At 39.2% G+C, this 11,717-nt stretch overlaps 2 protein-coding genes across 2 annotated transcripts in view; one reads left to right on the top strand and one right to left on the bottom strand.

Moving 5' to 3' along the window:
- LOC118426866 (peripheral plasma membrane protein CASK-like) overlaps window positions 1–11,717 on the bottom strand; it is a gene marked incomplete at its 3' end in the record, with an annotated part of 193,626 nt that overhangs the window by 174,689 nt on the left and 7,220 nt on the right.
- On the top strand, window positions 7,555–11,702 carry LOC118426867. Its single transcript, XM_035836432.1, has 2 exons — window positions 7,555–8,226; window positions 8,781–11,702. The coding sequence occupies exons 1-2, from the start codon at window positions 7,800–7,802 to the stop codon at window positions 10,262–10,264; spliced, it is 1,911 nt and encodes a 636-aa protein (XP_035692325.1). The 5' UTR covers window positions 7,555–7,799; the 3' UTR covers window positions 10,265–11,702.

The following is an 11,717-nucleotide window of genomic DNA, read 5'->3' as shown; positions in this document are numbered from 1 at the left end:
CTGTACCAACCGTGATCATCAGCAATTGAAGCAAACTACGCAAGGATCTCGAGGTAAAAGTTGCAGGGTACCGTAAATTTTTTTCAAGGTTAGAAGAAAATGGAGTGTTCACTGGGATTTCAATTTTGCAACAGTGCCACAGTCAGATACTACATAGTATTACAGTAATGGAAAGGCCAGTTGATCAGTACTGTGAAAACTTAAACTACTGCAAAAATTTCAAGGACTACAGTATTTCAAGTCCTGATCCTGTACATATAACACTTAGAGACTAGTTAACCTTTTTCTGTGGGGTAACCTATATCCGTTATATCTAAATACAGGGTATTTTGGAATATCAAATCGGCGGACGGTGGTCTGAAACTGAAATATTTTGAAAACTTGAAACTACCGTCCGTCAACTTGGTATCACTAAATATCATTTTTTAAAACACAACGCATATAGGTTACCCCCACGGATAAAGGTGAACTAGTGTTATACTACCTACCCTTTCCGCTACATTTGCACATGTATGTACTCGATAGCTATTATTACAGTATCCACTTGCAGCTGGTAACTTGTGCATAACCTGGCCAATATCAGACTAATGATTGTGGAAACCCCCAATTAGTACCAACAGATCCCTGTGACAGATAGCATGACTGTGGAGCACTGGTACTGGTTCTGGTGCCAACTTGGCTCAAAGTCAAGCACTGGGGGAAAGACTTGGCCAACAAACTGGACACCGTTTGTCCAAGCAAACAATGGCCACAACACAAACATGTCACAGTGGTTCTGTACAAGTCACATCACAGTGTGTCACACAGTTGCAGTTTGTTGGCTGTACATAAAGTGTTGCACACACACAGACATTTTGGCGTCCAGTGGCATCCACTATGTTTTGGTCACAACGTCAAACCTTCCAAACAAAATGTCCAAATCGTAAAAAAAGACAATGTAGTTTCCATAGTTTTTACTTGGAATCTGCCTCTCCAAGAAATGGAAAAGGGAATTCCCAAAGTTAGAAATTCAAACTCTTGCAGGGGAAGCATGCCCCCTAGATTTTTCATGCATCCTTATGTTTAAATGCCCAAAATCGACCTTGACCTTCGTCTTGCCAACACCTAACGAAATATCATCGTAATCCGTTGAGGGCTCAGGGATTCTTGGGTTATGCTGGTACCAAAATCAGGAAACATACATACACACACACACCCAAAACAGTATCTCCATTTTCTATAAAACAGTATCTCCATCCATTTTCTATAAAACAGTGTCTCCATTATTCGTGGAGATAAAATCTCCATTTTTCATGGAGATAAATAGCCTTCACGTTTTGCCTTGGGTGAAACTTGCTGTGCAGGCAAAACAGTTCACCTGTGACCCTGTGACACTGTCAACCTTCAAAGTGTAAACAATGGAGAAGAGCAATGTCTACCTTTAACAGGTGCACCAATGAGTGTGCTGTATGTACATGTACCTCCTCCAGTCTTGATTACTTAGTTAATAGGGGTGTGTGCATTGAACAAAGTGGGCCTCTCTATCTGTATCACAGATCAGCCAGTGTAACCTACTTTCGAAGATGGGATATTCTATACTAAAATCAGTTTGCAAGGCTTGAAAATTTTCTATTCTGCATACACATCACTGGTATAAAAGGCAATGTTTAGAATAACTTGTACAAGACAAATTTCAATTGCATCACTCATATTTGGATCATACTGAAACCATTGAAAGACATATTTCTTTTGTATGTGGTTAACACTAATGACAGTAAACAAAAGTCCACATTCAATTATAGTATAGACACAGTACATGGACCAGCATACATGTACTTGAACTTGAAACTTCAAGGGGCTGAATTGCATCAATTTCAGATTTGGTTCAGGTAGACATCAGAAATACCTGTACAGCAACCTGCATATGCAGGTGGGATTTCTAGTCCCTCTTATTAATCTTAAACATAATAGCCTCTCAATAGAAAGACTTACAAATACTAGTATATTTCATTAAAATATAGTACAACAAGATTAATGATAATAATGTTATTATTCTCTCTCGGTCTAATTCACACATTCCCTATACATAATAATCTGATTTGTATAGAGAAGAGAATTATATTTTATAGCTTTGATACAGTCATTAGGTATTTCAGCCCTACCAGGTATGCCCTACTTGTGTGCCCCAGCATGACTGATTTAAACTGAAGCCTCCATGGCCCCTGGGGCAATACACATCAGCTAAATGTGACAAACACAGTGGGAGAACATTATATAATACACAAGTCTGACACTTTTCAGCTCTTTTGCAAGATGGCTAAATGTGGCTACAAGCCCTAACGCTAGTTCACTTTTATCCGTCGGGTAACCTATATCCGTTGCTTTTTAAAAACAGTGTTTTTTAGGCACATCAAGTCAAAGGGCGATAGTTTTAAACTGCAATATCCTTAAAACATTGCAATTTGAAACTAACGTCCGTCAACGTGATATCCAGAAATACCTTGTTTTTAAAAGCAACAGATAAAGGTTACCCAACGGATAAAGGTGAACTAGTGTTACAGAATAGGGATTTTGGGGCTCAAATTATCATGGAAGCTCATCTATGTTTGTAATCATAATCAATACAATGCTAAACTTTCTTACAACTCAAAGGTGTACACGGATCAAATTTTTAAAGGCAAATACCATGGAAGAACATAAGTCTAGCACTATTCAGCTCTTTTTGAAGGAAGGCTAAATAATGTGGCTACAAGCCTACCGCATTATAGAATAGGAATTCTACGGAGTTTAGGGCTCAAAATATCATGGAAGCTCATCCGTGTTGGTAGTAATCAATAATACTGTACAGTGCTTAACATTCTTTGACACAAAGGTATACATGTAATGCTACCTTATCTTTATCCGCAGGGTAACCTATATCCATTTTTTTTTTTAAATGGTTATTTTGGGATGTAGCAAGTCGTGGTACAGTGGGTTTTAGTTGCAATGCACAATGTTTATTTTCTAAATATTACAGTTTGAAACCGTCGTCAACTTGATGATATCCCTGTTTTAAAAACAACATACATAGGTTATATATATCATATGGGGGTTATTTGGGGATTTCATTTTGTACTTCCTTGATATATGTTACCCTCTGGATAAAGGTGAACTAGCGTTATGTGGAGCAAATTTTCAAAGACCACTGTCGCCTTCTTCAGGATCAATACTGGTGACTTTGGGACTCATTGGAATCAGATGAATGTGACAAACAGAACAGGAGAAAATCATTTCATATAACTCCATCCCTTCCCAGTTCTTTTGGCATACTGGAGCTAAACATGGATACAACAGTAGGGACTTTGGGACTCATCTGAAGCCATTAAATGTGACAAATCCATCCAGGGAATATTACATAAGTCGGACTCTTTTGGCTGAGTCTAGCCAAATGTGACAACAACAGTAGGACTTGCTTGAACATGAGAAATTCATTTGGGAAAATTACACAGCCCTGGCAGTACAGATTTCTTGAAATAAATCACAGTTATGTGACAAACAAGGCACCCAGGGAGTTGCGTAAGTGTGGTAGCAATTGGCTTTTTCTAATGAGGTGTAAGACATAACTATTAGGCTGGCAGAACATATTATGTAGGTGTAATAATAGTCGTTGTTTACTCCTGAGTTATACATGTTGTAATGGGGTCAAACTGTTAAACCGTTTAGGCAAAATGGTATGGGCAACGCAGAAACATTTGTCTACCGTAACACTGCAGTGGTTTTTCAGGGCTCAAAATACTTGTTTCTGCATACCTGCACTGATGCAAGTAACATTGAAAATTACCTGTACCAGACAAATTTTACCTGCACCACTCTGAATTTAGGAGGTATGGATCATACTAATAAAATTGTTCAGGAACCATTGCTACTTTTTCTTTTATACCATATAGGTGGTAAAAGTCAATGTAGCTAATAACAATCCATATACACCTACATCATAGGATATTTATGTATAAAACCCAGTATATGGACCAGTGCAGGTTAGGCGCAGGTAGACATCAGAAATACCTGCACTGCGCTGCACAGCTGCAATTCTACCTGCACTAACCTGCATATGCAGGCGGTATTTCGAGCCGTTTATGTTCACAGTTTTTGCAGCGACCGCTTCAATTCATCTCAAAACCGGTGTCTGCTTTACTGTACATCATGTTATTATTGCACTCCCAGAAACTTGAAATCACAGGGAACGCTCTCTACCACTAAATTAGATTAGTGCGAACTCTTTTGCCAGGCATCTACCGTATATGTAGATCACAATGCACAGCATTACAAGTGTGCATCTTGAAATTGAATGAATTTCCCAAGAAAAATGCTCCAGACACTATGGGAAGAAATCTAGGGTAGTTTGAAGAGGTGGCTATTAAGCCCTGTCTGTACCTGTCCATCTCACCACCTCTGTGGGTTGTTAGCCTGTTTGTGAACCCCACCCCCCTTTTAGGAAGTAGGTCAACCGAGCTGAACCCTGGATGACAGGCTTGCATACCTCAGCCAACTTAGAGGTGGGCTTTTAATAATGTAGGACCATATACTAACTATTGAATGAAGCTCCACAGTTCTGTTGACTTTTTTCAAAGAAAGGGCTATACAAGAAGTTACCTGTGTGCGAAAGAACTTGTAATATATACTGCATATCAAACATGGTAGAAGACGAAACACATTTTATTTTAAATTGTTCCTTCTATGATCAGTCGATCACGAAAGAAAAGAGCCTTTTAAAGACAAAAAGAAGATGACCTTCCTCCTAACATCACAGAACCCACACATTATAGAAAAGGTGGGATCCTTCTTCTTCCACTTTCTCAGGAAAAGAAGTCAAACTCAACAAGTTACAGTTTAGAGCCAGCTTTTAGACTAGAGACTAGAGTAGACATTTTTGTTGGCATCCGTCTGTCTCGGAAGACAATGGTAGGCGGACGGGTAGACATATTCCATACTATTTTACACTATTTGTTTGTTTGCCCCATATCATGTTACCTGCACTTAGCCATCAGGCAAGAATTTGGAAAAAAAATATTAATACACTTTTTAAAATATTTTTCAAACTATCTACAGCAAGACAGATTTAATCTGTACATCCTTGTGATATTTTGTTATATAGACTAGTTGCAGATTTCATTTGCAAGATTGGTATGTATTTCTTATCCATTCAATTATATTAGGTAAAATGTCTCAATATGAATTAAAAGAAATGTGATCTTGCTCTGACTATTCAGACAGAATAGTTTCCAAAACATACCAACATTCTGTTAAACAGTTTGTTATGAATACATAGTTGAAAGAGTTTTATGCAAGATCTGTTAGTACTTCATACTTCTCATTTTATTCAGCAGGTGAAAGTGGTGTGGTCTTGTCCTATTGAGCTAGACATGGTTCTAAAATATGGCAGAAACAGACCGGTTTCCAAAACATATAAGTATTCTGTTAAACAGTTTGTTATGAATACATAGTTGAAAGAGCTTTATGCAAGATCTGTTGGTGCTTCATACTTCTCATTTTATTCAGCAGGTGAAAATGGTGTGGTCTTGTCCTATTGACCTAGACATGTTTCTAAAATATGGCAGAAACAGAATGCAAAAATAATGGTTTCCAAAACATATAAACATTTTGTAAACAGTTTGTTATAAATATAGAGTTGAAAGAGCTGTTGTCCTATGGAGCTAGACATGTTTCTAGAATATGTCAGAATTTCTCAGAAACAGAATACCTCGTAGTTTCCAAAACATATAAACATTTTGTTATAACAATTTGTTATGAATACATAGTAGAAAGAGAGAAAGAGTTTTATGCAAGATCTGTTGGTGCTTCATACTTTCTCATTTTATTCGGCAGGTGAAAGTGTAGTGGTCTTGTCCTATTGAGCTAGACATGGTTCTAAAATATGTCAGAAACAGAACGGTTTCCAAAACATATAAAAATTTTTGTAAACAGTTTGTTATAAATATTGAGTTCAGGGCTCGAAATACCACCTGCATATGCAGGTTAGTGCAGGTAAAATTGGAGCTGTGCAGGTATTTCTGGTGTCTACCTGCACCTAACCTGCACTGGGTTTTATACATAAATGTACATGTAGAATGTACATGTAGCTGTATATGGATTGTTATAAGCTACATTGACTGTTACCTCCTATAAAGTATAAAAGAAAAAAATAGCAATGGTTCCTTAACAATTTTAGTATGATCAAGACTTCCTAAATTCAGAGTGGTGCAGATAAAATTTGTCTGGTGCAGGTACCGGGGTAATTCTCAATGTTACCTGCACCAGTGCAGGTATGCAGAAAAAAGTATTTCGAGCCCTGGAGTTGAAAGAGCTGTTGTCGTTTCATACTTTCTCATTTTATTTGGCAGGTGAAAGTAGTGTGGTCTTGTCCTGAGTACCGAGCTAGATCGTAAGACGTGTTTTCAAAATAGGTCAGAAAACCTTTTTCTGCTGACGAGCACACTGTTAGGAACCACAGATAAGAACCCCCTTCCTTGTCAGTACACAGTAAAACACCTTGTCTCATGCCATGTGGGTAAAGTCAACAACCTCTCCCTACAGCACTCAACCACTACATTCATCAACTCTGCATGGTGCCTGGAGTTTATCTTCTACAACTCTGGCCTTTCACCAGGGTTTCTTCCAGTTCTACATCTTCTCTGTCTACTGGAGTTGTTTGACAGAACAAAGTGAGAAATCTAGGAGGCCTAGGGGTAATGCTAGTTCTCCTATATCCGTGGGGTATCCTATATCCGTTGTTCTTAAAACGTTCTTCTAGAAGTTCTACAACTTTGGCCTTTCGCCGGGGCTTTTCAAGTTCTATATCTTCTCCATCTACTGGAGTTGTTTGATGGAACAAAGTGAGAAATCTAGGAGGCATAGGCGTAATGCTAGTTCACCTATATCCGTGGGGTAACCTATATCTGTTGTTTTAAAAACGGGGTAATTAGGGTATATGATTATGATGCCGGCGTTGGTTTTAAATTGTAACATTTTCAAAATGTTGGAGTTTGCTTGATATTCCAGAATACCGATTTTTTAACAACGGATATAGGTTACCCCGCAGATAAAGGTGAACTAGCGTTATGCTCCTTTGGACAAGTTAAAGCCTTGAAATGCTATTTCCCACATATGAGGGGAACATTTCAAATGGCTTTGTCTCCATTTGTTCAAAGGCTATGTGGCACTATTGACAACAATGTCAAGTTTCAATTTCTGTCTGTCATGGTAAACAAGATGGTTGAATTTTTGCTGTGTCCCTAGAAGTAGAAGCAAAATTCTTTCGGCTTTGCGGCTTTCACACACTCACTAGCGACATTTGATTTGGAAAAGGTACTGTTGACGGCCATGTCAAGCTTCAATTTCTATCAAGGTAGACAAGATGGTTCAGGGCTCAAAATACCACCTGCATATGCAGGTTAGTGCAAGTAAAATTGAGTTGTGCAGGTATTTCTGGTGTCTACCTGCGCCTAACCTGCACTGGTCCATGTACTGGGTTTTATACATGAATGTCCTATAATGTAGGTGTATGTGGATCGTTACTAGCTGCATTGACTCTTACCACCTATTATCATATAGCCAGATGGAGTTGACCAATCAGAGGCCCCCATTTCCTATGGGTTATCAGGCCGTAACCTGAAAAGTGGGCGGTTATTAGAATAACCGCCCACTTTTTGGACCGCACCATTATAGAGGGGACAGGACGCTAATACTAGTGTTACGTATTTATCGATTATATCTATTAAACAGCGTATTGTACTTTATTTCGAACAATTTATGTTAAACTACAACACAATTAATAGATATAAATGATATTTAAACTGAAAAAGATTAAAACAGATTTACAACACCCCCGCCAAAAGTGGTCTGTTTCATTACGTCACCGCAGATCCAGATATCGGACGATTTTATTTTTGCTGGACGCCATCTTTTTTTTGCATTCGAACCGCAAGTTTGTGAGCTTTTTGTTGGTATTTTCGTCGTTTCTGTCGGCTATGGACGGCGAGGTACCGCAGTTCTACGTGGAAGAGGTATCTGAGAGAGATCTTGACGCGTTGTTGAGGCCCTGGGAGGCCGAAACAGAACCTGAACAGCAGCCAGAACCTGAAGGCGCAGCGGAGAACACCACTGCCCGCTTCGCGACTTTAGATGGAGAACAACTGGACGAGATAGAAGGGGGAAGGGTGGAGAAAACCACCGAGAAGTCTACTAGGTGGGGCGTCAAGATTTTCAAAGGTGAGTATCTTTTTTCCGACGTAAAAAAATAAGCAAAAATAGAAATACATACTTATAAATGCTTTACATTTATTTGTTCAGTGAATGAGAGCCATGTGGGGAGGGGGGTCGGAGTAACGTTTGAAAATAAGTATACATGTATCTTGATGATAGATAGAGAACTAGCATAATGAGCCATTTTTCTGCATGATTAGCACAAATATTATGCAATACAAGTTTAGGTATTTAGGAAATGCACCGCATGGGAATTTGGGTACCTAATGGCTGCAAATTATACTCCTACCTAATGGCTGCAAATGATACTCCAGATGAATTTTTAATTTTCCAGCAAAATTATAGCTGAGTTTACTGTTGATATAACGTGATATGTTCACATATATTTATCGTAGGCAAGAAACCTTAGACCTTAGGTCCTCCCGTGCCTTAAATGGCTATTTGAGCAGCTATTTTCCATCGACAAGCTAGAAAAAAAAAATAACATCAATGACAACAGCCTAAAAAATACTGAATGAAGTGGAAATAAATATTAAGACTTTTGTAAATTGTCATTTCAGCATGGCTACAGGAACGAGACCATGACACAGCATTTGAGCAGCTACCACCTGAGGAGTTGGCAGGTCTACTGAGACAGTTCTATGGAGAGGTGCGCAAAGATGACGGTACCCCATATGCTAAGGCATCTTATGCATGTTTGAGAGCAGCCATTCACCGCCACCTCACAGGACCACCCTACCACTGCAAGTACAACATTTTGAAAGATAAGGAGTTCCAAGCAGCTAATAATCTGTACATCGGAGTGCTTAAGCAACTGAAGAGAGATGGCAAGGACACTTGCAAGAGTTATCCACCCATCCTGGCAAGCGATCTAAGAAAGATGTTTGAAACAAAGATTTTGAGTGTTGATAACCCATTGGCTCTCCAACGTCTTGTATACTTCTACCTTGCGTATTACCTGTGTAGACGAGGCAGGGAAAACCTCAGAAACTTTCAAAAGAATGACTTTGTAGCCCACATGGACGGAGGAAAGAAGTACTACACTTTGAAGTACAACGAGCACCAAAAGAATCACCCTGGGCATCTATCCGGCGATGCTCAGCCAACACAAAGACTGTATGCTTCTCCCAATAACACGCGTCCCTGCCCAGTGCAGGTGTTTGAACTGTACTGTAGTAAGCTGAAAAACAGCTGTCCATACCTGTTCCAGAGACCAAATCTACAGTGGAAGCCAGAGACCAATGCCGAGTGGTACTATGGTCAACCTTTAGGCCATAACAAGCTTGGTTCAATGATGCGCGACATTTCTCGGGCTGCGGGGTTAAGCAAACCCTACACTAACCACAGTGTCAGGGTTACGGCTATTCAGGCACTAGACCAGGCCGGGTTTGAAGCAAGAGTAATCATGAGCATATCCGGCCACCGAAATGAGTCGTCAATAAGAAAATACACTCATGATTCAACTGACAAGCAGAAAAAAGATTGTTCCAGTGCACTAGGAGCAGCGCTTGATGTAGACTCTCCTAACACATGTGCCCCAGGAGAAGAGAATGCTTCCTGCAGTCTGCAATCTGTGCCGCGACCGGCTGGTATCGACACACGTGCTCCAGGAGAAAGGAATGATTCCGGCAGTCTGCAGTCTGTGCCGCGACAGACTGGTATCGACACACGTGCTCCAGAAGGGAATGCTTCCTGCAGTCTGCAATCTGTGCCGCGACCGGCTGGTATCGACACACGTGCTCCAGGAGAAAGGAATGATTCCGGCAGTCTGCAGTCTGTGCCGCGACAGACTGGTATCGACACACGTGCTCCAGAAGGGAATGCTTCCTGCAGTCTACAATCTGTGCCGCGACCGGCTGGTATCGACACACGTGCTCCAGGAGAAAGGAATGATTCCGGCAGTCTGCAGTCTGTGCCGCGACAGACTGGTATCGACACACGTGCTCCGGGAGAAAGGAATGCTTCCTACAGTCTGCAATCTATGGCACAGTTATTTGGTGGCCAAGTCCACTTTAATGGTCCAGTTGCATTCAACTTCAAGTAAATAGATAATTGATGTGCACATATATTTGTTATATTTAAAGCCTTAGAACTGAACAAGATCCAAACATTACGTAATGTTAAAATGTCTTGTTCAAATTGATTGAATATCATCTTTTTTAAATGTGTAACTATATCATAGGTTTGAATAGCAACACACGTGTCCCAGCAGAATGGAATGCTTCCTACAGTCTGCAATCTATGGCACAGTTATTTGGTGGCCAAGTCCACTTTAATGGTCCAGTTGCATTCAACTTCAAATAATATAGTTAATTGATGTATTTATTATATTTAAAGCCTTAGAACTGAACTATATCCAAACATTACGTAATGTTAAAATGTCTTGTTCAAATTGATTGAATATCATTTTTCTAAATGTATAACTATAACATAGGTTTGAATAGCAACACACGTGTCCCAGCAGAATGGAATGCTTCCTACAGTCTGCAATCTATGGCACAGTTATTTGGTGGCCAAGTCCACTTTAATGGTCCAGTTGCATTCAACTTCAAGTAAATAGATAATTGATGTGCACATATATTTGTTATATTTAAAGCCTTAGAACTGAACAAGATCCAAACATTACGTAATGTTAAAATGTCTTGTTCAAATTGATTGAATATCATCTTTTTTAAATGTATAACTATAACATAGGTTTGAATAGCAACACACGTGTCCCAGCAGAATGGAATGCTTCCTACAGTCTGCAATCTATGGCACAGTTATTTGGTGGCCAAGTCCACTTTAATGGTCCAGTTGCATTCAACTTCAAATAATATAGTTAATTGATGTATTTATTATATTTAAAGCCTTAGAACTGAACTAGATCCAAACATTACGTAATGTTAAAATGTCTTGTTCAAATTGATTGAATATCATTTTTTCTAAATGTGTAACTATAATTTAGGATTGAATAGCAAACTCGTGTCCCAGCAGAATGGAATGCTTTGTACAGTGTGCAGTCCATGTTAGAGTTACATGGGGACCAAGTCTATTGTGATGGTCCAGTTGCATTTAACAAGTAACATAATGAATTAACATCTTTGTTAGTATTTAAAGCCTTGAAACCGACCTTGATCCAAACATTATTACTGTTCACATTCCTTCAAATTTATTGCATATGTACAACTATAATTTAGGATTGAATAGCAGCACACGTGTCCCAGCAGAAAGGAATGCTTTGTACAGTGTGCAGTCCATGTTAGAGTTACATGGGGACCAAGTCTATTGTGATGGTCCAGTTGCATTTAACAAGTAACATAATGAATTAACATCTTTGTTAGTATTTAAAGCCTTGAAACCGACCTTGATCCAAACATTATTACTGTTCACATTCCTTCAAATTTATTGATATGTACAACTATAACTTAGGATTGAATAGCAGCACACGTGTCCCAGCAGAAGGGAATTTGTCATTATGTTAAGCCTTGGAAGTCTTGAATAAAGGATGTATGTAT

This window comes from Branchiostoma floridae, chromosome 12, assembly GCF_000003815.2.
Source record: "Branchiostoma floridae strain S238N-H82 chromosome 12, Bfl_VNyyK, whole genome shotgun sequence".
Taxonomy (NCBI): Eukaryota; Metazoa; Chordata; class Leptocardii; order Amphioxiformes; family Branchiostomatidae; genus Branchiostoma; species Branchiostoma floridae.
This window is presented reverse-complemented; position numbering and strand designations above follow the sequence as displayed.

Excerpts from the sequence above, each read along its gene's own strand:
- LOC118426867 (XM_035836432.1), top strand. The coding sequence starts at position 7,800 with ATGATATTTAAACTGAAAAAGATTAAAACAGATTTACAACACCCCCGC. Across the intron at positions 8,227-8,780 it reads GGGCGTCAAGATTTTCAAAG|CATGGCTACAGGAACGAGAC; the intron begins GTGAGTATCTTT and ends TTGTCATTTCAG.